Source organism: Salmo salar, chromosome ssa19 (genome assembly GCF_905237065.1).
Source record: "Salmo salar chromosome ssa19, Ssal_v3.1, whole genome shotgun sequence".
NCBI lineage: Eukaryota > Metazoa > Chordata > Actinopteri > Salmoniformes > Salmonidae > Salmo > Salmo salar.
This window is the reverse complement of record NC_059460.1, coordinates 32,790,642-32,815,374: the sequence shown is the minus strand read 5'-3', so window position 1 is coordinate 32,815,374 and position 24,733 is coordinate 32,790,642. Positions and strand designations below refer to the sequence as shown.

Genomic DNA, 24,733 nt, shown 5'->3' with positions numbered 1-24,733 from the left:
AGAGAGAGGGGTAGAGAGAGACAGAGAGAGATAGATGGGGAGAGAGAGAGGGGGAGAGGGAGAGGTAAAGAGAGGTAAAGAGAGAGAGAGAGAGAGCGAGAGAGAGGGGGGAGAGAAAGAAAGAGGTAGACAGAGGGAGAGGTAGAAAAGAGAAAATATGGAAATTAAGGCAAGAAAGGACAGCTGGAAACAGCTGAGAAGGGCGTGTGGAAGTGGCCACCCAGTCCTATGATTCTATAGGAGAAACAAATAAGAGGGTTGAAATAGTGTTTCAGTCAGGTAGGTTCAGAGTGGTCAGGACAGTCAGGTAGGTACAGAGTGGTCAGTACAGTCAGGTAGGTACAGAGTGGTCAGTACAGTCAGGTAGATACAGGGTGGTCAGTACAGTCAGGTAGGTACAGAGTGGTCAGGACAGTCAGGTAGGTACAGAGTGGTCAGTACAGTCAGATAGGTACAGAGTGGTCAGTACAGTCAGGTAGGTACAGAGTGGTCAGTACAGTCAGGTAGGTACAGAGTGGTCAGTACAGTCAGGTAGATACAGGGTGGTCAGTACAGTAAGGTAGGTACAGGGTGGTCAGGACAGTCAGGTAGGTACAGAGTGGTCAGTACAGTCAGGTAGGTACAGCGTTGTCAGTACAATCAGGTAGGTACAGAGTGGTCAGTACAGTCAGGTAGGTACAGGGTGGTCAGGACAGTCAGGTAGGTACAGAGTGGTCAGTACAGTCAGGTAGGTACAGGGTGGTCAGGACAGTCAGGTAGGTACAGAGTGGTCAGTACAGTCAGGTAGGTACAGCGTTGTCAGTACATTCAGGTAGGTACAGAGTGGTCAGTACAGTCAGGTAGGTACAGGGTGGTCAGTACAGTCAGGTAGGTACAGGGTGGTCAGGACAGTCAGGTAGGTACAGAGTGGTCAGTACAGTCGGGTAGGTACAGAGTGGTCAGGACAGTCAGGTAGGTACAGAGTGGTCAGTACAGTCGGGTAGGTACAGAGTGGTCAGTACAGTCAGGTAGGTACAGAGTGGTCAGTACAGTCAGGTAGGTACAGGGTGGTCAGTACAGTCAGGTAGGTACAAGGTGGTCAGGACAGTCAGGTAGGTACAGAGTGGTCAGTACAGTCGGGTAGGTACAGAGGGGTCAGGACAGTCAGGTAGGTACAGAGGGGTCAGTACAGTCAGGTAGGTACAGAGTGGTCAGTACAGTCAGGTAGGTACAGAGTGGTCAGGACAGTCAGGTAGGTACAGAGTGGTCAGTACAGTCAGGTAGGTACAGAGGGGTCAGTACAGTCAGGTAGGTACAGAGTGGTCAGTACAGTCAGGTAGATACAGAGGGGTCAGTACAGTCAGGTAGGTACAGAGTGGTCAGGACAGTCAGGTAGGTACATAGTGGTCAGTACAGTCAGGTAGGTACAGAGTGGTCAGTACAGTCAGGTAGGTACAGAGTGGTCAGGACAGTCAGGTAGGTACAGAGTGGTCAGGACAGTCAGGTAGGTATATATGAGAGGAGGTCTGTGGTTCTTACCCTGTGGACAGGCTCTGTGCTCTTCTCCTCCTCACCCACCCTAGGATTAGCCTCCAACACCTCCACATGGCTGTCTCCTTGGTTCCCCAAGCTGAGGATGAGATTGACAGTACCCCCCAGATCCACACTGCCTCCAAGGCTGAGGGTAGGGCTGTTCTTGACGGTGCCCCATAGGCAGACCATTCCCCCCTGGTCCCCCAGGCTAACCCCCTGGCCCACCAAGCTAACCCTAGGGCTGCTGTTGACTGAGGTGCCCCCTAGGCTTATGGTGCCCCCCAGGCAGAGGGCTGGGCTGCTGGGCTCTTTTAAGACCAGGCAGGGGGATTGGTGGGTCTCTGGAGGAGAGGTGAGACCACTGCCCACTGTAGGATGTGTGTTGCTTTTCATCACCTGGTAGCCACCCTCTTGGTCCTCCCAACTTTGCTGGTCTGTTGCGGGACAGTACAGACTGTCTATTGTCCTCAATCTGTCCTCAAAGACACTCAGTGCAGGGGTAAAGTGGGTCTCTGGCTGAGCAGGGGTACTGTGGGTGGGGCAGGCTGTAGCATCTGTGTAGATATCTGCTGCTGTGGTCTCTGAGTAGATATTATCTCTAGTGGGCTCTACTGTGGTCTCTGAGTAGATATTATCTCTAGTGGGCTCTACTGTGGTCTCTGAGTAGATATTATCTCTAGTGGACTCTACTGTGGTCTCTGAGTAGATATTATCTCTAGTGGGCTCTACTGTGGTCTCTGAGTAGATATTATCTCTAGTGGACTCTACTGTGGTCTCTGAGTAGATATTATCTCTAGTGGGCTCTACTGTGGTCTCTGAGTAGATATTATCTCTAGTGGACTCTGCTGTGGTCTCTGAGTAGATATTATCTCTAGTGGGCTCTACTGTGGTCTCTGAGTAGATATTATCTCTAGTGGGCTCTACTGTGGTCTCTGAGTAGATATTATCTCTAGTGGGCTCTACTGTGGTCTCTGAGTAGATATTATCTCTAGTGGACTCTGGTACAGTGGTTGTGTAGATGTTATCTTCTGTGATCTGCTCTGCTGTCTCAGAGTAGTTCTCAGTGATGGGCTCTGTGTTGGTGTAGATATTATCTCCAGTAGTTTGCTCTGTTGGGGGCTCAGAGTAGATAATATCTTCATTAGCTTCAGTCTTGTTATTCCTGCGTTGACTCCTCTGGTGTTTCTGGTCTCTCCAGTGGACCAGCATCCATCCCAGCATGGACCTCAACTCTTCCAGACGCTCATTGATCTAGAGGAATGATCAATCATTCAATCAATCAATCAGTCAACCAATCAGTCAACCAGTCAACCAATCAGTCAGTCAATCAGTCAGTCAATCAGTCAACCAATCAGTCAGTCAATCAGTCAACCAATCAGTCAGTCAATCAGTCAACCAGTCAACCAATCAGTCAGTCAGTCAGTCAGTCAGTCAATCAATCAGTCAGTCAACTATTCAACCAATCAATCAGTCAACCAATCATTCAACCAATCATTCAGTCAACCAGTCAACCAATCAGTCAGTCAATCAGTCAACCAGTCAACCAGTCAACCAATCAATCAGTCAACCAGTCAACCAATCAGTCAATCAACCAATCAATCAGTCAACCAATCAATCAGTCAACCAATCAATCAGTCAACCAATCAGGCAATCAACCAATCAATCAGTCAACCAATCAATCAGCCAACCAGTCATCCAATCAATCAGTCAACCAGTCAACCAATTAGTCAGTCAACCAATCAGTCAGTCAATCAGTCAATCAGTCATCCAGTCAAAAAATCAATCAGTCAACCAGTCAACCAATCAACCAGCCAACCAATCAATCAGTCAACCAGTCAACCAATCAATCAGTCAACCAGTCAACCAATCAATCAGTCAACCAGTCTACCAATAAATCAGTCAACCAGTCAACCAATCAATCAGTCAATCAGTCAATCAGTCAACCAGTCAACCAATAAATCAATTAGTGACCAATTAAGACCTAGACAACCAGGTGAGAGGAGTTCCTAACTCATCAATTAACACCTAGACAACCAGGTGCGAGGAGTTCCTAACTCATCAATTAAGACCTAGACAACCAGGTGAGAGGAGTTCCTAACTCATCAATTAAGACCTAGACAACCAGGTGAGAGGAGTTCCTAACTCATCAATTAAGACCTAGACAACCAGGTGAGAGGAGTTCCTAACAGAGACCTAAGACAACAACACAGCATTGTAGCATCACATGACAACAACATGCCAGCAGCACAACATGGTAGCAGCACAAAACATGGTACAAACATTATTGGGCACAGACAACAGCACAAAGGCAAGAAGGTAGAGACAACAGTACATCACGTGATGCAGCCATAACTTTCAGTAAGAGTGTCCATGATTGAGTCTTTGAATGAAGAGATGGAGATAAAACTGTCCAGTTTGTTGCCGCTCGTTCCAGTCTCTAGCTGCAGCGAGCTGAAAAGACAAGCGACCCAGGGATGTGTTTGCTTTGGGGACCTTTAACAGAATGTGATTGCCAGAATGGGTGTTGTATGTGGAGGATGAGGGTTGCAGTAGGTATCTCAGATAGGGGGAGTGAGGCCTAAGAGGGTTTTATAAATAAGCATCAACCAGTGGGTGTTGCGACGGGTATACAGAGATGACCAGTTTACAGAGGAGTATAGAGTGCAGTGATGTGTCCTATAAGGAGCATTGGTGGCAAATCTGATGACCGAATGGTAAAAAACATCTAGCCGCTCGAGACCACCCTTACCTGCCGATCTATAAATTACGTCTCCGTAATCGAGCATGGGTAGGATGGTCATCTGAATCGTAGATAGTTTGGCAGCTGGGGTGAAAGAGGAGCGATTATGATAGAGGAAACCAAGTCTAGAGTTAACCTTAGCCTGCAGCTTTGATATGTGCTGAGAGAAGGACAGTGTACCGTCTAGCCATACTCCCAAGTACTTGTATGAGGTGACTACCTCAAGCTCTAAACCTGTGGGGAGAGAGGCATTCTTCTTACCAAACCACATGACCTCTGTTTTGGAGGTGTTCAGAACAAGGTGAAGGGTAGAGAAATCATGTTGGACACTAAGAAAGCTTTGTTGTAGAGCGTTTAACACAAAATCCGGGGAGGGGCCAGCTGAGTACTGTATAATCTGAGTATAAATGGATGAGAGAGCTTCCTACTGCCTGAGCTATGTTGTTGATGTAAATTGAGAAGAGTGTGGGGCCTAGGATCGAGCCTTGGGGTACTTCCTTGGTGAATGGCAGTGGCTGAGACAGACAGCAGATGTTCTGACATTATACACTGCACTCTTTGAGAGAGGTAGTTAGCAAACCAGGCCAAAGACCCCTCAGAGACACCAATACTCCTTAGCCGGCCCACAAGAATGGAATTGTCTACTGTATCAAAAGCTTTAGCCAAGTCAATAAAAATAGCAGCACAACATTGCTTAGAATCAAGGGCAATGGTGACATAATTTAGGACCTTTAAGGGTGCAGTGACACATCCATAACCTGAGCGGAAACCAGATTGCATACCAGAGAGAATACTAGACATCAAGAAAGCCAGTCAGTTGATTATTGACAAGTTTTTCCAACACTTTTGATAAACAGGGCAAAATAGAAATAGGCCTATAACAGTTAGGATCAGCTTGATCTCCCCCTTTAAATAAAGGATGCACCGTGGCTGCATTCCAAGCAATAGGAACCTCCCCAGAGAGGAAAGACAGGTTAAAAAGGACTGAGATAGGCGTTGATAGGGGCTGCAACCTTAAAGAAAAAAGGACCTAGACAACTAGGTGAGGGGAGTTCCTAACTAATCAATGACCTTAATTGATCAATCAAGTCATGGAATTGACACCTCTGTGTTAGACAGCTGGGGCTACTTTTACACAGTTAACCCTGGTCTTTTGACCAATCACATCAGATCTTTTTCAGAGCTGATCGGATTGGTCAAAATATCAATTACGGTAAAAATATCAGAATTGGACTGCCTGTGTAAATGCAGCCATAGTTACAAAAACCCAGAACCCTAAGTGTATTATATTTCTCCTAGGGGTTGTGCGACTCAATGTTAACCCTACCATCTGAACCAACCAATCTACAACAACAAAAAATCAACCAACCAATCTACAAAAAAATATCAATCAAACAATCAATCAACCAACCAACCAACCAATCAACCAACCAACCAACCAATCAAGTAGACCCTACCATGTTGGCCAGGTGGTGCTCAGCATTCAGCAGGTTTCTCCCTGCAGCATCCAGCTCCTCAAACTCCTCCAACTTCCTGTCTATCTGGACATCCATCTCCATCTCCGCAACCATTGGCTCCTGGTCGTCCCTCCCACAATGCAACACTCTCTCAGAGAAAATATACTCCCGGGTGTCCTCCATCCACGATCTGTCCATTCAAAAGGGTGGAGGGGGAAAAGGAAGACAGACAGACAGACAGACAGACAGACAGACAGACAGACAGACAGACAGACAGACAGACAGACAGACAGACAGACAGACAGACAGACAGACAGACAGACAGACAGACAGACAGACAGACAGACAGACAGACAGACAGACAGACAGACAGACAGACAGACAGACAGACAGACAGGGAGTAAAGCCATGAATAGGACATGATGATGATGATGGTAACCAGTCTTTATGATAGTTCCTCGCTACAAATACTCTACGGAACCCGGAACCACAGAACTAACATTACTATGGAACCCATGGATATAACAATAACTATACCGACCTCCCCAACACGTGTTAAATTACTGACAAAGCCTGCCTGACAGACTAGGACATCCTGTTATGATCTGAAACAGCTAAGAGTCTCCAGTCATAGCGACTCTCAGCAGGCTACAGTGGGATTATGAAAGAAACTATCTAAATTCAACTTTTCTCCATTCCTGTCTCCTCACCTCCTTCTCAAAAGTATTGGAGGAGTGTGTCCAAGGTCTCTTCACTCAGACCCTTTTCTCCAATGGGGTTTGAGAATGAGGCGAGGAGAGAGGATGCAAGAAGTCTAAGAAAGAGGAATTGAGAAAGAGACCCTGATTGAGCCAGAAAGGGCCAGTATGGTTTATATCATCTGCTTACATCATGGCCAGGTAGGTCCTGAAGAAGTCCTGCAGGTCAACAAACTGTCGTAATCTGTCTCTGTTCTCCTCTAAGTTCCTCCTTAATTCCCTCCAAACCCCCAGGGCTCCCTGCACCTCCACCCCCAGGAAGGTCACTCTCTCTGGGCATAGCTCCTCCAGATAACCGGTCTGTCTCTGGAGCTCCTCCACCTCTTCCTTCAGTACAGCATAATTAACCTACAGGGAACAATGACAACAGGTTGAATTATGATATGGATGGAAGGATGGATGGATGGAAGGATGGATGGATGGATGGATGGATGGAAGGAAGTAAGGAAGGAAGGAAGGAAGGAAGGAAGGAAGGAGAAGGAAGGAAGGAAGGAAGGAAGGAAGGAAGGAAGGAAGGAAGGAAGGAAGGAAGGAAGGAAGGAAGGAAGGAAGGAAGGAAGGAAGGAAGGAAGGAAGGAAGGAAGGAAGGAAGGAAGGAAGGAAGGAAGGAAGGAAGGAAGGAAGGATGGCCACACGTGTGAGAGGTGTTTTTTAGACTTCTCAGATAGGGAGAAGAACCATGTTAGACATATTCAAGCCGTTCTGTTGCTTTCAATCTGAACCAGTAGTTAATATCTGTGAAGTCTCGATGGGAGTGACACTTCATAATGTTTTTCAGTTAATCACGGTCGGTGGCTGATCAATGACGCCACAGTTATTTCAGTATGTTAGATCCCATTTGGTCCTGTTGTTTTCACTGGGTCCAGATTCCAGACAGTAATGTGTGTATTCAGTTTGGGGGGGTACGGTATGACTCATGTCAAACACATAGCTGTCTGGACTGGACACACACACACCACCCACTAATCCTCCAACTCTTGTGACAGACACACAAACACACACACGCACACACAAACACACATCCTTGGTGGACAATAAACTCTGTGTGATGGCATGTTGTAATTTACATCCTTAATGGAACAGAAATCAGGCTTGGTTCATGCTTGCTGATTGGCTCAATGGTCTCTGTGGGTCAGAGTGGAGTGAGAAACTCTGACACAACAGGAAACAGACAGCTTGGGAAACAAGGTGAAGGGAGGAGGAGAGAGGAGGGAGTGCTTCCCTTGTTCCACAACAGCCATTGTAACCTATTACACAACGACCATTACCCAACACCAATGGAATATATTGTTATATTACAGTAAAGGAACTGGGTCTAATCCGCAGCATGTTTCAAGACCTGGAGATTTCTGAAAGCCTCTACTTCATTCCTTCAATGACAGTACGACAGGAAGACGTTAGAGCGTTGAAGTGTCTAGTCCCTTTAGGTGGTCTTACTGCTCTTCTAGTCCCTCTAGTCCCCCCTCACCTCTAGGTTGTCTTGCTGTTCCTCTAGCCCCCCACTCACCTCTAGGTGGTCTTGCTGTTCCTCTAGCCCCCCTCACCTCTAGGGTGTCTTGCTGTTCCTTTAGTCCCTCTAGTCCACTGCGTTCTGGTTCACAGCGCATGGCCATGTCTTTCTCTCTCTGCAGGAGGTCCAGGTTCAGCTCTCTACTGCAGCACAGACTGTCCTCCACACGCACTAACAGCACAGCCAGCTGGGACAGCAGAGGGGAGAGAGCAGAGGGAGACTTAGGGTCAGTCACGGGATTAGTTTATTCTGTCAAGTAAACAAACTAAAGGAAACAGTTTTCACTGTTCTTCTACAACAACCATGTTGCCATGGATACTGTACACTAGATATGAAACCAACACAGACTCCACTGGACCTTCACAATACCAGAACCTGTCAACCCTCCGGGGCCATCCTACCTGTCGGATCATAGTCTGGATGGCTTCATCATGGTTGGACCTTCACAATACCAGAACTTGTCAACCCTCCGGGGCCATCCTACCTGTCGGATCATAGTCTGGATGGCTTCATCATGGATGGACCTTCACAATACCAGAACCTGTCAACCCTCCGGGGCCATCCTACCTGTTAGATCATAGTCTGGATGGCTTCATCATGGTTGGACCTTCACAATACCAGAACCTGTCAACCCTCCGGGGTCATCCTACCTGTCGGATCATAGTCTGGATGGCTTCATCATGGATGGACCTTCACAATACCAGAACCTGTCAAACCCTCCGGGGCCATCCTACCTGTCGGATCATAGTCTGGATGGCTTCATCATGGATGGACCTTCACAATACCAGAACCTGTCAACCCTCCGGGGCCATCCTACCTGTCAGATCATAGTCTGGATGGCTTCATCATGGATGGACCTTCACAATACCAGAACCTGTCAACCCTCCGGAACCATCCTACCTGTCGGATCATAGTCTGGATGGCTTGATCATGGATGTGATTCTGTGATCGTCCTCTCTCTCTGACCGTGTCATTCAACATCTCCACTGCCTCCCGCAGCTCCTCTACAGGGTTTCCCAGCGGCTCCATCAGGGGCTCCCCACCCCCATCACCCAGCAGGGTAAGAGCTGAGCTGATCTCACTGTGGAGAGGCTGGGAGATAAACACCGGAGGTGGTTTACCCAAAGTTATTAAAGACAGACTAACCCTCGGGTACCTAATGTAGTATGCTGTGTGATGTGACTTCATGCAGGTAAAACTCTGTGCCTCACCTGTCCAAGGTTACTGCTGTAGCCCCTCCCCCTGGCCTCTTGGGTCTCCTCTAGCTCCACCCTCTCCTCTAGCTCCACCCTCTCCAAAAACTCTGTCAGCATCCTGGTGTCCTGCAGCGACGAACTCTGCTGAGTCAACGCAATCTGGACACGTTGGTACCTGGTGACACAGAGTACATCAACATTCAACACTTAACCTACAATAAAGGCCAGTCAGTCTGTGGTGGGTGTGGTGAGGCTGAGATGCTATAGCCTCTGGCTTGTCTATTAGACTTCAGTCTCTCTGTCTATTAACACATAGAGCCAGACTGTTAAAGACACCAAGCCACCAACCATCAAAAAAAGAGAGGGGGCCAGAGGCTGAAGGGCCATTGGTTTCGACAGGTAGAAGAGTTCTCCCTCTCTCTCTCTCTGCTCTCTCTATCTTTCTCTCTGCTCTATTAATTAAATTAAATTAAATTCAAAGGGATTTATTTGCTTGGGAAACATATGTTCACATTTCCAAAGCAAGTGTAGGCCTCACTCCCCCCTATCTGAGATACCTACTTTAGCCCTCATCCTCCACATACAACACCCATTTTGCCAGTCACATTCTGTTAAAGGTCCCCAAAACACACACACATCCCTGGGTCGCTCCTCTTTTCAATCCGCTGCAGCTAGTCTCCGCAGGAGGCCTTTTGGCTTTTGGTAGGCCGTCATTGTAAACAAGAATTTGTTCATAACTGACTTGCCGAGTTAAATAAAATAAAGTGTAATAGATAATAAACAAAAGTGAAATAAACAATAAAAAATTAACAGTAAACATTACACTAACAGAAGTTCCAAAAAAGAATAGAGACATTTCAAATGTCATATTATGTATATATACAGTGTTGTAACGATGTGAAAATAGTTAAAGTACAAAAGTGAAAATAAAGAAACATAAAAATGGGTTGTATTTACAATGATGTTTGTTCTTCACTGGTTGCCCTTTTCTTGTGGGAACAGGTGTCACGTCCTGACCATAGTAAGTTGTCATTTTCTATAGTAGAGTAGGTCAGGGCGTGACAGGGGGTATTTTGGGTTTTTCTATGTTTTCTATTTCTATGTTTAAGTTCTAGTTTTTGTATTTCTATGTTGGGGTTGTTTGGGTTGATCTCCAATTGGAGGCAGCTGATCCTCGTTGCCTCTGATTGGAGATCATATTTAAGTAGGGTTTTTTTCTTCCTGGGTTTTTGTGGGTAGTTGTTTTCCGTTTTGTGAGTTCACCTGACGGAACTGTTGGCTGTCGTTTTGTTGTTTTCGTTTAAGTGTTTTCATTAAAGTTAATATGAGCACTACACGCTGCGCCTTGGTCCCCTTTATACGACCCACGTTACAACAGGTCACAAATCTTGCTGCTGTAATCGCACACCTCATTTTGTGGGCAGTGGGCACATACTGTAGTCTGTCTTCTCTTGAGAAGCAGTAGCAAGTCTCCTTTCTCAATAGCAAGACTATTCTCACTGAGTCTATACATAGTCAAACCTTTCCTTAAGTTTGGGTCAGTCACAGTGGTCAGGTATTCTGACACTGTGTACTCTCTGTTTAGGGCCAAATAGCATTCTAGTTTGCTCAGTTTTTTTGTTAATTCTTTCCAATGTGTCAAGTAATTATCTTTTTGTTTTCTCATGATTTGGTTGGGTCTAATTGTGTTGCTGTCCTGGGGCTCTGTGGGGTCTGTTTGTGTTTGTGAACAGAGCCCCAGGACCAGCTTGCTTATGGGACTCTTCTCCAGGTTGATCTCTCTGATGTCTTTGTTATGGAAGGTTTGGGAATTGCTTCCTTTTAGGTGGTTGTAGAATTTAAAGGCTCTTTTCTGGATTTTGATCATTAGCGGGTACCGGCCTAATTCTGCTCTGTATGCATTATTTGGTGTTTTACATTGTACACTGATCTTTTTGCAGAATTCTGCATGCAGAGTTTCAATCTGGTGTTTGTCTCATTTTGTGGGTTGGTGAGCAGACCCCAGACCTCACAACTATAGAGGGCAATGGGTTCTATAACTGATTCAAGTATTTATAGCCAGATCCTAATTGGGATGTCGAATTTTATGTTCCTTTCTGGACCCTTTCTCTCTGCTCTTTCCCCTTCCTCCTCTCTCTGTGTCTACCCCTCTCTCTCTCTCTCTGCTCTCTCTCTCTCCCCCTCTCTCTCCCCCCTCTCTCTCTGCTCTCTCTCTCTTCCCTCCCTCCTTTCTCTGTCTCCCCCCTCTCTCTCCCTCTTTCTCTGCTCTATTTCTCTCTCCTCTACCTCCTCTCTCTGTCTCCTTCTCTCTCGCCCCCCTCTCTCTCTCTCTGCTCTCTCTCTCTCTCTCTCTCTGCCCCCCCCCCTCTCTCCAGCTGTAGGACAGTTGGTTATGATGACATCATTGTATATGTCAGCGGATCTCTTAGATGCTCTTTGGTTCTGGAACATTCTGGAACATTCACTGCTTTCCACCTCACTAAGATGAACACACACCAATAGGAATATATAAACAATAGAACCAGCGGTTGGACAGAGTACTGAGATATATATTAACAAGCTATATAAAGTATCAATTATTGAAGAATAACACCACCCGTGCAAAACCAAATGTCTTAGTAATGGAGACTCTGATGAGGTTCACCTCCTGGGTGTTGGTGAAGGTGTAACCTAACCTAGTGAGAGGAGGGGACCCTTGGTCTGAACACAGACAACCTGTGGGTGTTGGTGAAGGTGGAATCTAACCTAGTGAGAGGAGGGGACCCTTAGTCTGAACACCAGAGGAGACGTCACTTAGGGTACATTAATCATGAAGGAATAACCCACACCCACCCACCCACCCTCTCTCTCCCTTACCCCCTCTCCTTTTCTCTCTCTCTCTCTCTCTCTCTCTCTCTCTCTCTCTCTCTCTCTCTCTCTCTCTCTCTCCCTCTCTTTCTCTCTCTCTCCCCCTCTCCACCCTGGGTACTCACTTTCTCTCCACCTGGTCCATACGATCTGGGAGGACTTGTGTGTGGTGTTGTGGCACCTGGAGGCCCTCAGTGTTGGAGTATCCTGGGCACTGACCCTCCCGCTGACCACCCAGCCTGTCCATCTCCTGTCTGAGTGCTGTTAGCTCCATTCCCCGGCAGGACATCTCTGTCTGGAGTAAGCAGCTGTCTTTCTCAGCCAGCCTCATGGCCTCTGGGTCTCCTGCCAGCTGGGAGTTTGACATGGACAGCTCTGCTGCCTCCAACCAGGCTTCTATACTACCCAAGGCCTGGAGGAGCTGCACTGTCTGGGAGGAGAGGGGGTGTGGGGAGGGAGGAGAGAAGAACTGCAATGTCAACATCGGTCTAGACTCTAGAAGAAGGGTCAGAGCTGTACTGTCTGATAAGAGAGGTTAACTGCAGGGTCAACATCGGTCTAGACTCTAGAAGAAGGGTCAGAGCTGTACTGTCTGATAGGAGAGGTTATCTGCAGGGTCACCAATGTAATGACTGAGGGGTTAGGCCCAGAGCTTCAGCATCACGCCAATTTGTTGCTGGCTTTTCTTTATATATGAAAGGTATTGGTGGCGACAAAGACTACTTTTATTTCTGCCAACCGATCTAGTCATGATTGCAGTGAAGTTTTGCCTACAGCTTAGTGTGAAATGTAGCCGTAATGCTGAGGTGGCATTGGAAGGCACTACCTTCTCTTCTCAGAGCCCATTGGAAGGCACTACCTTCTCCTCTCAGAGCCCATTGGAAGGCACTACCTTTTCTTCTCAGAGCCCATTGGAAGGCACTACCTTCTCTTCTGAGAGCCCATTGGAAGGCACTACCTTCTCCTCTCAGAGCCCATTGGAAGGCAGTACCTTCTCTTCTCAGAGCCCACCACATTAACTGTTTTCTAAGCCACAACTGGATGGATCCAGAAAGAATAACTGTGGGAATAAATATCACTGAATGACCAAAATATTGGAATAAAGTAGGCTAATGCAACTGAAGGTCATCCTAGTGTTGCTTACTGAAACTCCCAAGGTCATCAAATCATTATAATACATTTGAACAAAAGTGTAAAATAGTTCTTAAGTAAAAATACTTTAAGGTACTACTTAAGTCATTAAGAGATTTTTTTAATTACTTTTACTTTTGCTTCACTACATTCCTAAAGAAAATAGCATGCTTTTTACTCCAAACATTTTCCCTGACAGCCAGAAGTACTTGTTACATTTTGAATGCTTAGCCGGACAGGAAAATGGTCCAATTCACACACTTATTAATAGACCATCCCTGGTCATCCCTACGGCCTCTGATCTCGTGGACGCACAAAACACAAATGCTTCATTTGTCTGAGTGTTGGAGCCGTAAATTAAAAAAAAACTATAAACTGGTGCTGTCTGTTTTTTTTTTAATTTAAGGAATTTGAAATTATTTATTTGTTTACTTTTACTTTTGTTATATTTTGTCAATTATATTTACTTTGATACTTAAGTATATTTAAAACCAAATATTTGTAGACATTTACTCAAGTAATATTTTACTGGGTGACTTCTACTCGAGTCATTTTCTATTAACGTATCTACAGTGGGGGAAAAAAGTATTTGATCCCCTGCTGATTTTGTACGTTTGCCCACTGATAAAGAAAGGATCAGTCTATAATTTTAATGGTAGGTTTATTTGAACAGCGAAAGACAGAATAACAACAAAAATATCCAGAAGAATGCATGTCAAAAATGTTATAAATTGATTTGCATTTTAATGAGGGAAATAAGTATTTGACCCCCTCTCAATCAGAAAGATTTTATGGCTCCCAGGTGTCTTTTATACAGGTAATGAGCTGAGATTAGGAGCACACTCTTAAAGGGAGTGCTCCTAACCGCAGCTTGTTACCTGAAAAAAGACACCTGTCCACAGAAGCAATCAATCAATCAGATTCCAAACTCTCCACCATGGCCAAGACCAAAGAGCTCTCCAAGGATGTCAGGGACAAGATTGTAGACCTACACAAGGCTGGAATGGGCTACAAGACCATTGCCAAGCAGCTTGGTGAGAAGGTGACAACAGTTGGTGCGATTATTCGCAAATGGAAGAAACACAAAAGAACTGTCAATCTCCCTCGGCCTGGGGCTCCATGCAAGATCTCATCTCGTGGGGTTGCAATGATCATGAGAACGGTGAGGAATCAGCCGAGAACTACACGGGAGGATCTTGTCAATGATCTCAAAGCAGCTGGGACCATAGTCACGAAGAAAACAATTGGTAACACACTACGCCGTGAAGGACTGAAATCCTGCAGCGCCCGCAAGGTCCCCCTGCTCAAGAATACATATACATGCCCGTTTGAAGTTTGCCAATGAACAATCTGAATGATTCAGAGGACAACTGGTGAAAGTGTTGTGGTCAGATGTGACCAAAATGGAGCTCTTTGGCATCAACTCAACTCGCTGTGTTTGGAGGAGGAGGAATGCTGCCTATGACCCCAAGAACACCATCTCCACCGTCAAACATGGAGGTGGAAACATTATTCTTTGGGGGTGTTTTTCTGCTAAGGGGACAGGACAACTTCACCGCATCAAAGGGACGATGGACGGGGCCATGTACCGTCAAATCTTGGGTAAGAACATCCTTCTCTCAGCCAGGGCATTGAAAATGGGTCGTGGATGGGTATTCCAGCATGACAATGACCCAAAACACACAGCCAATGCAACAAAGGAGTGGCTCAAGAAGAAGCACATTAAGGTCCTGGAGTGGTCTAGCCAGTCTCCAGACCTTAATCCCATAGAATATCTGTGGAGGGAGCTGAAGGTTCGGGTTGCCAAACGTCAGCCTCGAAACCTTAATGACTTGGAGAAGATCTGCACAGAGGAGTGGGACAAAATCCCTCCTGAGATGTGTGCAAACCTTGTGGCCAACTACAAGAAACATCTGACCTCTGTGATTGCCAACAAGGGTTTTGCCACCAAGTACTAAGTCATGTTTTGCAGAGGGGGTCAAATACTTATTTCCCTCATTAAAATGCAAATCATTTTATAACATTTTTGACATGCGTTTTTCTTGATTTTTTGTTGTTGTTATTGTGTCTCTCACTGTTCAAATAAACCTACCATTAATATTATAGACCGATCATTTCTTTGTAAGTGGGCAAACGTACAAAATCAGCAGGGGATACTTTTTTCCCCCACTGTATACTTTTACTCAAGTATGACAATTGGGTACTTGTTCCACTACTGCATTTGGAACAATTGCCTACCCGCGTTGTGGTCAACTATTTCAGCACCCTTTCGAGCTGCTTTGAGACAAGCATGGAGACTCGTCTTGATAAATCAATGTCTGTAACGGCTGTCTGAAGGAATAGGCCAAGGCGCAGCGTGTATCTTCTTTATTATTATAAGAGAACACTTAAACAACGGCAAAAACAAACAACGGCAAAAACAAACAACGGCAAAAACAAACAACGGCAAAAACAAACAACGGCAAAAACAAACAACGGCAAAAACAGTTCTGTCAGGTATACTCACAAAACAGAAAATAACTACCCCCAAACCCCCAAAGGAAAACAGGCTGCCTAAGTATGACTCCCAATCAGCGACAACGATGTACAGCTGTCCCTGATTGAGAGCCATACCAGGCCAAAACAAAGAAATACAAAGCATAGAAAAAAGGACATAGAATGCCCACCCAAATCACACCCTGACCAACCTAAATGGAGACATAAAAAGGCTCTCTCAGGTCAGGGCGTGACAATGTCAGATTATTATGCTCATTGGATATCAGTTTGGATATTGATGTACAGAGGCCAATAAGATAATACACTGGCAGAATCCACACTGACTGGCCCTAAACACTGTGGTCTAATACAAATCGAGGTGAGGGCGATGGAAATGCATTTGGCAATTGATTTACTTCAATTCGGTAAATGGCACTGTGTGCTATTTTTGAAGGATGGATCCCAGTCTGTTCAGGGCTATAGGATATGGGGGATCTGGGGTGGTCTGCCGGGCATTGGGATGACAACCCAACTAGGGATGAGGAAGGCTTTTAGCGGGTGGAATAGTAGGGACCATTTGGAGGTTTACTTAGTAGCAATGCAAATATCATGGTACAGCTATATAGACACTCAATCATCATGTTACTTTTTAATGGTACGTTTACAAACATATATTTTCATAAATAAAATGTAAAGTTGTGTCTCATTATGGTAAGTGGTGAAATAAGTATAGCCAGTTATAATTGTAATGGCCTAGCAGATAATAAGAAAAGGCGATCAGTATTTACCTGGTTAAAAGAGAAGGAATTTAATATCTATTGTTTACAGGAAACCCATTCAACAATTTTAGATGAAGTTTTGTGGAAAAAGAACTGAGGGGCGAAATATATTTCTCCCATGGGCAAAGAAATTCAAAAGGGGTGATGGTTTTAATTAACAGTAATTTTCATCCAAATGTGCAAATTGTCCAAACAGATTATCAAGGTAGATGGATTATTTTAAATATGTTATTGGACAGATATGGCTTATTAACCTATACAGTCCGAATAATGATGATCCAAGCTTCTTTGAAAATATATATAAGAATTGATCAACTCTACAAGCAACACTAGACTATTATAATGGTGGGAGATTTTAATACGGTCTTAAATACCTCTCTGGACCGGAAAGGAAATCACACTACAAACTATCAGCATCAGGCACTTAAGGAAATCATGAATGTCATGGATATATTGGAATTAGTCTTACAGAATTTCCACGTGGGCGAGGATATTGGAAATTTAATCAAAGCCTACTAGATGATAAATTGTTTAGAACTAGGACAGAAGAATTTATAACTGACTTTTTCAGACATAACATAGGTACAGAAGATCCACTTATTGTATGGGACACTTTTAAGTGTGCTTTTAGAGGCCATGCAGTTCAGTACTCATCTATAAAACAAAAGCAATTTAGATCAAAACAGTCCATATTAACAAAGGAAATTGAAGGACTATCAGTACAGTTAGATAGCAATAAAAACTGTACCATAGAGGCACAGAATAAGTTAGAGGAAAAACAAAAAGAAATGGAGGAACTTATTCAAGAAAGATCCAGTGTAATATATTATAAAAATAAAGCAAACTGGATGGAATATGGGGGAAAATGCACCAAATTATTTTTCAATCTTCAATATACAAATGCTACCAAAAAAATGTATTAAAACTTGTTAGAAATGATGGAGTCACGCATGATTCACCAAATTATATTTTGAAAGAGGAAGTAAAGTACTTTAAGAATATGTTTTCGTTTCAGGCTCCTCCTTCTCCACTAACTGAAACTAATTGTATGGATTTTTTCCCTAATAATAATGTAAAATTAACATCTGTACAGAAATACTCATGTGAAGGCTATATTACAGAGGAGGAACTGCTTTATGCAATTGGGGCCTTTAAGGATGGGAAAACTCCAGTGCTGGATGGCATACCAGTGGATGTATACAAAACTTGTTTTGATATACTCAGAGGACCATTATTAGCATTATAATCTCCTATATAAATGGTAGATTATCAGACACGCAACAAGAAGGTCTGATATCATTATTACTGAAACAGGACCCAAATGGTATATATAAAGATCCAGTCCATTTAAAAAATTGGAGACCTCTTACACTTCAGTGTTGTGATGCAAAAATCCTGGCAAAATGCTTGGCGCATAGAATTTAAAAAAGTATTGTCAGATATTATTCATCCTAATCAGACATGTTTTTTTACATGGACGATACATTGGAGATAATATAACACAAGTACTGGAAACAATAGAATACCATGAAATATCGGGGACACCAGGCCTGGTTTTCATAGCTGATTTTGAAAAAGCTTTTGATAAAGTACGACTGGAGCTTATATATAAATGCCTAGAATACTTCAATTATGGGGAATCTCAAATAAAATGGGTTAAAGTTATGTATAGTAACCCTAGGTGTAAAATAGTAAATAATGGCTACATCTCTAAAGGTTTTAAACTATTTAGAGGAGTAAAACAAGGTTGTCCACTATCGGCATATTTATTTACTATTGCCATCGAAATGTTAGCTGTTAAAATTAGATCAAACAATAATATTAAGGGATTAGAAATCCGTGGATTAAAAACTAAGGTGTCATTGTACGCCGATGATTCATGTTTTCTTTTAAAACCACAATTAGAGTCTCTCCACGGCCTCATAGAGGATCTAGATACATTTGCTATCCTCTCTGGATTAAAACCAAATCATGATAAGTGTACTGTATTATGTATTGGATTACTAAACAATACAAATTTTATATTACCATGTAGTTTACCAATAAAATGGTCTGACGGAGATGTGGACATACTCGGTATACAAATCCGGTATACAAGAAATGATCTCACTCCAATAAATTTTTATAGAAAGTTAGCAAAAATAGATAAGATCTGGCTACCATAGAAAGAAAAATACCTGTCTATTTGTGGAAAAATCACCATGATTAACTCTTTAATCATATCACAGTTTACCTATTTGCTTATGGTTTTGCCTACACCTAGTGACCTGCTTTTTAAATTATATGAACAAAAAATATTCAATTTTATTTGGAACGGCAAGCCAGATAAAATTAAATGGGCCTATTTATATAACGAATATGAATTCGGAGGGCAGAAATGATTAAATATTAAAGCATTAGACCTCTCACTAAAGGCATCAGTCAAACCAAAGTTATACTTAAATCCAAACTGGTTTTCTAGTAAATTGGTATGAATGTCTCATCCTATGTTCAAGAAAGGCCTTTTCCCTTTATACAGATTACACCTGCCCACTTTTGGTTGTTTGAAAAGGAAATAATCTCCAAAATATCTTTATTTTTTAAACAAGCCTTAGAAAGTTGGTTGCAATTTCAGTTTAATCCACTTGAAAAAACAGAACAAATAATACAACAAATATTGTAGTTAAATTCAAATATAGTAATTGATAAAAAAACTGTATTTTTCAAAGAAATGTTTAAAAAAGGTATCATTTTAGTGAATGATATTATAAATAGGACTGGTGGAGTGATGTCACACATGCAGTTAACACCGACATATGGAAATGTCTGCTCTACCCAAAATTACAACCAATTAATTGCAGCATTACCACAAAAATGGAAGAGGCAAGTAGAAGGGGAAAAAAGTAAGGAACTTGTATGTCGGCCCTGTATTAAAGAACATAAATGGTTAAAGAAAAGTGTGATAAATAAAAACATATACCAATTTCATTTAAGGACCAAAAAACTGACAGCTGTGCAAAATTGTTGGGAAGAGATTTTCGATGTAACCATTCCATGGCACATGGTTTATGAATTGACACGCAAAACAACGCCGGATTCAAAACATAGAATTTTTCAATTTAAATTACTATACAAAATTCTTGCAATTAATAGAATGTTATATATATGGGGGATACAATCTTCCCAGCTCTGCAGATTCTGCTGTGCGGTGGCAGAGTCATTAGATCATTTATTTTGGTATTGTCCATATGTAGCTCGTTTTTGGTCACAGGTCCAGGAATGGCTGAAGAATTGGAACATTTGCCTAGAACTAACGCTGCAGATAGCAATATTGGGTGATTTGAAAAGCCATAGTCAATCAATCAATAATATAATAATTATTTTAGCAAAAATGTTTATTTTTAATTTACAATCTGTAGAAGCTATGAGAATAGAAAGGTTCAATTGTTTTGTGAATCATCACAGCACAGTTGAAAAATACATGGCAAATAGAAATCCGTAATGGATGGTGTTGAGAGATAGATGGGAGGGGTTGAATGGAGCTGAAGGGTGGGACTAATAACAAGATAAACATTGTAAAACATACGGGGTCTGTAAAATGTATATAGGTTCAGAACTTTTGTGAAATAGCACAGCTACAAATAGAAATCAAACTGGATGGACATCAGAAATAGAGGAAGGACTAAAAACAAACATAAAATAACTATTGTAAAATAGACTGTGTCTGTAAAATGTGTATAAGATGAATAAATTGAAGGTAAAAGCCGAAGTGTTTATTAGTTTACTCCAATTGGGCGATCGGTGGTAGATTTGCGTAGAATAATAATAAAGGTATATTCTTTTAAAAAGTATGTATGTCTATATAGGTATGTGTATGTATATATGTGTATATGTACGCATGCGTGTATGGATATATATATTTACCCAAAAAATATAAGGGGGATTGGAAATGATGCAGACAATTACATTGATGGAAGCAATATTCTTTCTGCAATATTAAGCTGATCCACCCCTTTTTTTTTAAACACTGTGGTCTAAACTGGCCCACTGAACACTGTGGTCTAAACTGGCCCGCTGAACACTGTGGTCTAAACTGGCCCACTGAACACTGTGGTCTAAACTGGCCAGCTGAACCCTGTGGTCTAAACTGGCCCGCTGAACACTGGGTTCTAAACTGGCCCGCTGAACACTGTGGTCTAAACTGGCCCGCTGAACACTGTGGTCTAAACTGGCCCACTGAACACTGTGGTCTAAACTGGCCAACGGAACACTGTGGTCTAAACTGGCCCGCTGAACACGGTGGTCTAAACTGGCCCACTGAACACTGTGGTCTAAACTGGCCCACTGAACACTGTGGTCTAAACTGACCCACTGAACACTGTGGTCTAAAATGGCCCACTGAAGACTGACTGTATCCCAAATGGCACCCGATTCCCTATATATTGGTCTGTGGGCCCTGGTCAAAAGTAATGCACTATATAGGCAATAGGTTATAATTTGGGCTTCAATTGTTCTGTTCAGTCCCAGTTAGTTTGTTATCATTGTGGCTGTCTGCCTGTCTGTCCTGCTCTTGTCTTTCCATGTGGTAATTGAATGTTAACGCACCCCAGTGTATATACTGTGTTCCCCTGTATAATTCCTCTGAAGGTCAGCCTGCTCTGCCTTTGTTGAATGTTAGGTGGATCCACCTCAGAAGCTCTGCTACACACAACTTGGCAGAGAGCTAATAGTACTGAATGAGAGAGAGAGAGAGAGAGAGAGAGAGAGAGAGAGAGAGAGAGAGAGAGAGAGAGAGAGAGAGAGAGAGAGAGAGAGAGAGAGAGAGAGAGAGAGAGAGAGAGAGAGAGAGAGGTGTCTTACCCTAAACCTCATCTCCTCTCCTGCCTCTAGACCTGGTTCCTGTGATGTCGTCTCCTTAGCTCCTCCCATAACTCCTCCAGCCGAATTAAGAAGTCCTGGATCTTAGAGTTGCCGGGGTGCTGGGCTCTGATTAACCCTCCACCCTGCTGCAGGTTAGCCACAGACAGTAGGTTAGACTAGGGCTGTTCCCAGACCAACCCTCTACCCTGTTGCAGGTTAGACACAGACAGTAGGTTAGACTAGGGCTGTTCCCAGACCAACCCTCTACCCTGCTGCAGGTTAGCCACAGACAGTAGGTTAGACTAGGGCTGTTCCCAGACCAACCCTCTACCCTGCTGCAAATTAGACACAGACAGTAGGTTAGACTAGGGCTGTTCCCAGACCAACCCTCCACCCTGCTGCAGGTTAGACACAGACAGTAGGTTAGACTAGGGCTGTTCCCAGACCAACCCTCTACCCTGCTGCAGGTTAGACACAGACAGTAGGTTAGACTAGGGCTGTTCCCAGACCAACCCTCCACCTTGCTGCAGGTTGTTGTTGACCTTTAACCTAAACCCTTTTTGTCCACCTTTGTCCTGACCCTGTTGTTTTCTTATTATTTTATTTTACATTTTCTAGGGGATGGATCAGCTTTAATATTGAGGATAGATTGTAGCTTCCATCAATGTAATTCTCTGCATAATTTCCAATCCCCAAAATATTTTGCGGGTAAATATATATATTTATATACATACTGTAATATGTATGTTAATAATCGTGAAGCAAGTACAGGGAGTGAATTTATTAAGTAAATGAACATGGAACAAAACAAGAAACGCGATTAGCGTACAGGCATAAGGAAAATAAACAATAACGCCTGAGGAAAGAACCAAAGGGAGAGACAGATAAAGGGGAGGTCATCAGGAAGGTGATGGAGTCCAGGTGGGTCTCATGAGGTACAGGTGCGCATAACGATGGTGGCAGGTGTGCGAAATAATGAGAAAACTGGTGACAACGAGCACCAGAGAGGGAGTAGATGTGACATATACACATACCCACATACAGTGAGGGAAAAAAGTATTTGATCCCCTGCTGATTTTGTACGTTTGCCCACTGACAAAGAAATGATCAGTCTATAATTTTAATGGTAGGTTTATTTGAACAGTGAGAGACAGAATGACAACAAAAAAATCCAGAAAAACGCATGTCAAAAATTTGATTAAATGATTTGCATTTTAATGAGGGAAATAAGTATTTGACCCCTCTGCAAAACATGACTTAGTACTTGGTGGCAAAAACCTTGTTGGCAATCACAGAGGTCAGACGTTTCTTGTAGTTGGCCACCAGGTTTGCACACATCTCAGGAGGAATTTTGTCCCACTCCTCTTTGCAGATCCTCTCCAAGTCATTAAGGTTTCGAGGCTGACGTTTGGCAACTCGAACCTTCAGCTCCCTCCACAGATTTTCTATGGGATTAAGGTCTGGAGACTGGCAAGGCCACTCCAGGACCTTAATGTGCTTCTTCTTGAGCCACTCCTTTGTTGCCTTGGCCGTGTGTTTTGGGTCATTATCATGCTGGAAAACCCATCCACGACCCATTTTCAATGCCCTGGCTGAGGGAAGGAGGTTCTCACCCAAGATTTGACGGTACATGGCCCCGTCCATCGTCCCTTTGATGCGGTGAAGTTGTCCTGTCCCCTTAGCAGAAAAACACCCCCAAATCATAATGTTTCCACCTCCATGTTTGACGGTGGGGATGGTGTCTTGGGGTCATAGGCAGCATTCCTCCTCCTCCAAACACGGCGAGTTGAGTTGATGCCAAAGAGCTCCATTTTGGTCTCATCTGACCACAACACTTTCACCCAGTTGTCCTCTGAATAATTCAGATGTTCATTGGAAAACTTCAGACGGGCATGTATATGTGCTTTCTTGAGCAGGGGGACCTTGCGGGCGCTGCAGGATTTCAGTCCTTCACGGCGTAGTGTGTTACTGTAATGGTTTTCTTAGAGAAGTGGAGGAGTCAGGCGCAGGACACAGGGATAAAGGTAAACAAACGTGTTTACTAAAAATATAAATAAATCTTCTCATAGAAAAATACATAGTTTGGAGAAACACCTCCAACTTCACAAAACAGACAAACAATCACCGACAAGACAAACAGGAAATGCAGAGGTTAAATAATGAACATGATTAGCGAAATGAAAAACAGGTGTACACAATAAAGACAAAACCAAATGAACAGTGAAACATCGATCGGTGGCAACTAGTAAGCCGGTGACGTCGACCGCCGAACGCCGCCCGAACAAGGAGAGGGGCCGACTTCGGCGGGAGTCATGACAGTACCCCCCCCCCGACGCGCGGCTCCAGCAGCGCGCCGACACTGGCCTCGGGGACAACCCGGAGGACGGGGAGCAGGCCGATCTGGACGGAAGCGGTGAAAATCCTGGATTAACGACGGATCCAGGATGTCTTCCACCGGTACCCAGCTTCGCTCCTCTGGGCCATACCCCTCCCACTCCACGAGGTACTGAAGGCCCCTTGCTCGACGTCTGGAGTCCATAATGGCTCGAACGGTATATGCCGGGGCCCACTCGATGTCCAGAGGGGGCGGAAGAACCTCCCGTACCTCAGACTGCTGGAGCAGACCAGTCACCACCGGCCTGAGGAGAGACACATGGAACGAGGGGTTAATATGATAATCAGGGGGAAGTTGTAACCTATAACAAACCTCGTTCAATCTCCTCAGGACTTTAAATGGCCCCACAAACCGCGGACCCAGCTTCCGGCAGGGCAGGTGAAGGGGCAGGTTTCGGGTCGAGAGCCAGACCCGATCCCCCGGTGCATAAACCAGGGCCTCACTGCGGTGGCTGTCGGCACTCACCTTTTGCCGCCTGATGGCTCGTTGAAGACGTACATGGGCAGCGTTCCATGTCTCCTCCGAGTGCCGAAACCATTCATCCTCCGCAGGAGCCTCGATCTGGCTCTGATGCCATGGTGCCAGGACCGGCTGATACCCTAGCACACACTGAAAAGGGGTAAGGTTAGTGGAAGAGTGGCGTAGGGAATTTTGGGCCATCTCCGCCCAAGGGATAAATGATGCCCACTCTCCTGGCCGGTCCTGGCAATAGGACCGCAGAAACCTACCCACCTCTTGGTTGACTCTTTCCACCTGCCCATTACTCTCGGGGTGGAACCCTGAGGTAAGGCTGACCGAGACCCCCAGGCGTTCCATAAACGCCCTCCAGACTCTAGACGTAAATTGGGGACCCCGATCAGAGACTATATCCTCAGGCACTCCGTAGTGCCGGAATACATGGGTGAATAGGGCCTCCGCAGTCTGTAGAGCCGTAGGGAGACTGGGCAAAGGAAGGAGACGGCAGGACTTAGAAAACCGATCCACAACGACCAGGATCGTGGTGTTACCCCGTGATGGGGGAAGATCCGTCACGAAATCCACCGATAGGTGTGACCACGGTCGTTGCGGAACGGGAAGGGGTTGTAATTTCCCTC

At 44.3% G+C, this 24,733-nt stretch overlaps 1 protein-coding gene across 4 annotated transcripts in view; it reads right to left on the bottom strand.

Annotated features, from left to right (window-relative positions):
• Positions 1 to 24,733, bottom strand: part of LOC106578792 (uncharacterized) — a 98,772-nt gene that overhangs the window by 32,211 nt on the left and 41,828 nt on the right. For all 4 annotated transcript variants that reach the window (XM_045702239.1, XM_045702238.1, XM_045702240.1 and 1 more), the window contains exons 2-8: positions 12,146 to 12,450; positions 9,189 to 9,348; positions 8,878 to 9,069; positions 8,012 to 8,164; positions 6,598 to 6,815; positions 5,710 to 5,899; positions 1,519 to 2,763 (exon numbers count right to left, since the gene is read on the bottom strand). In XM_045702239.1, the coding sequence (XP_045558195.1) occupies positions 1,519 to 2,763; positions 5,710 to 5,899; positions 6,598 to 6,815; positions 8,012 to 8,164; positions 8,878 to 9,069; positions 9,189 to 9,348; positions 12,146 to 12,450 (2,463 nt within the window). The remainder of the gene's footprint in view (positions 1 to 1,518; positions 2,764 to 5,709; positions 5,900 to 6,597; positions 6,816 to 8,011; positions 8,165 to 8,877; positions 9,070 to 9,188; positions 9,349 to 12,145; positions 12,451 to 24,733) is intronic.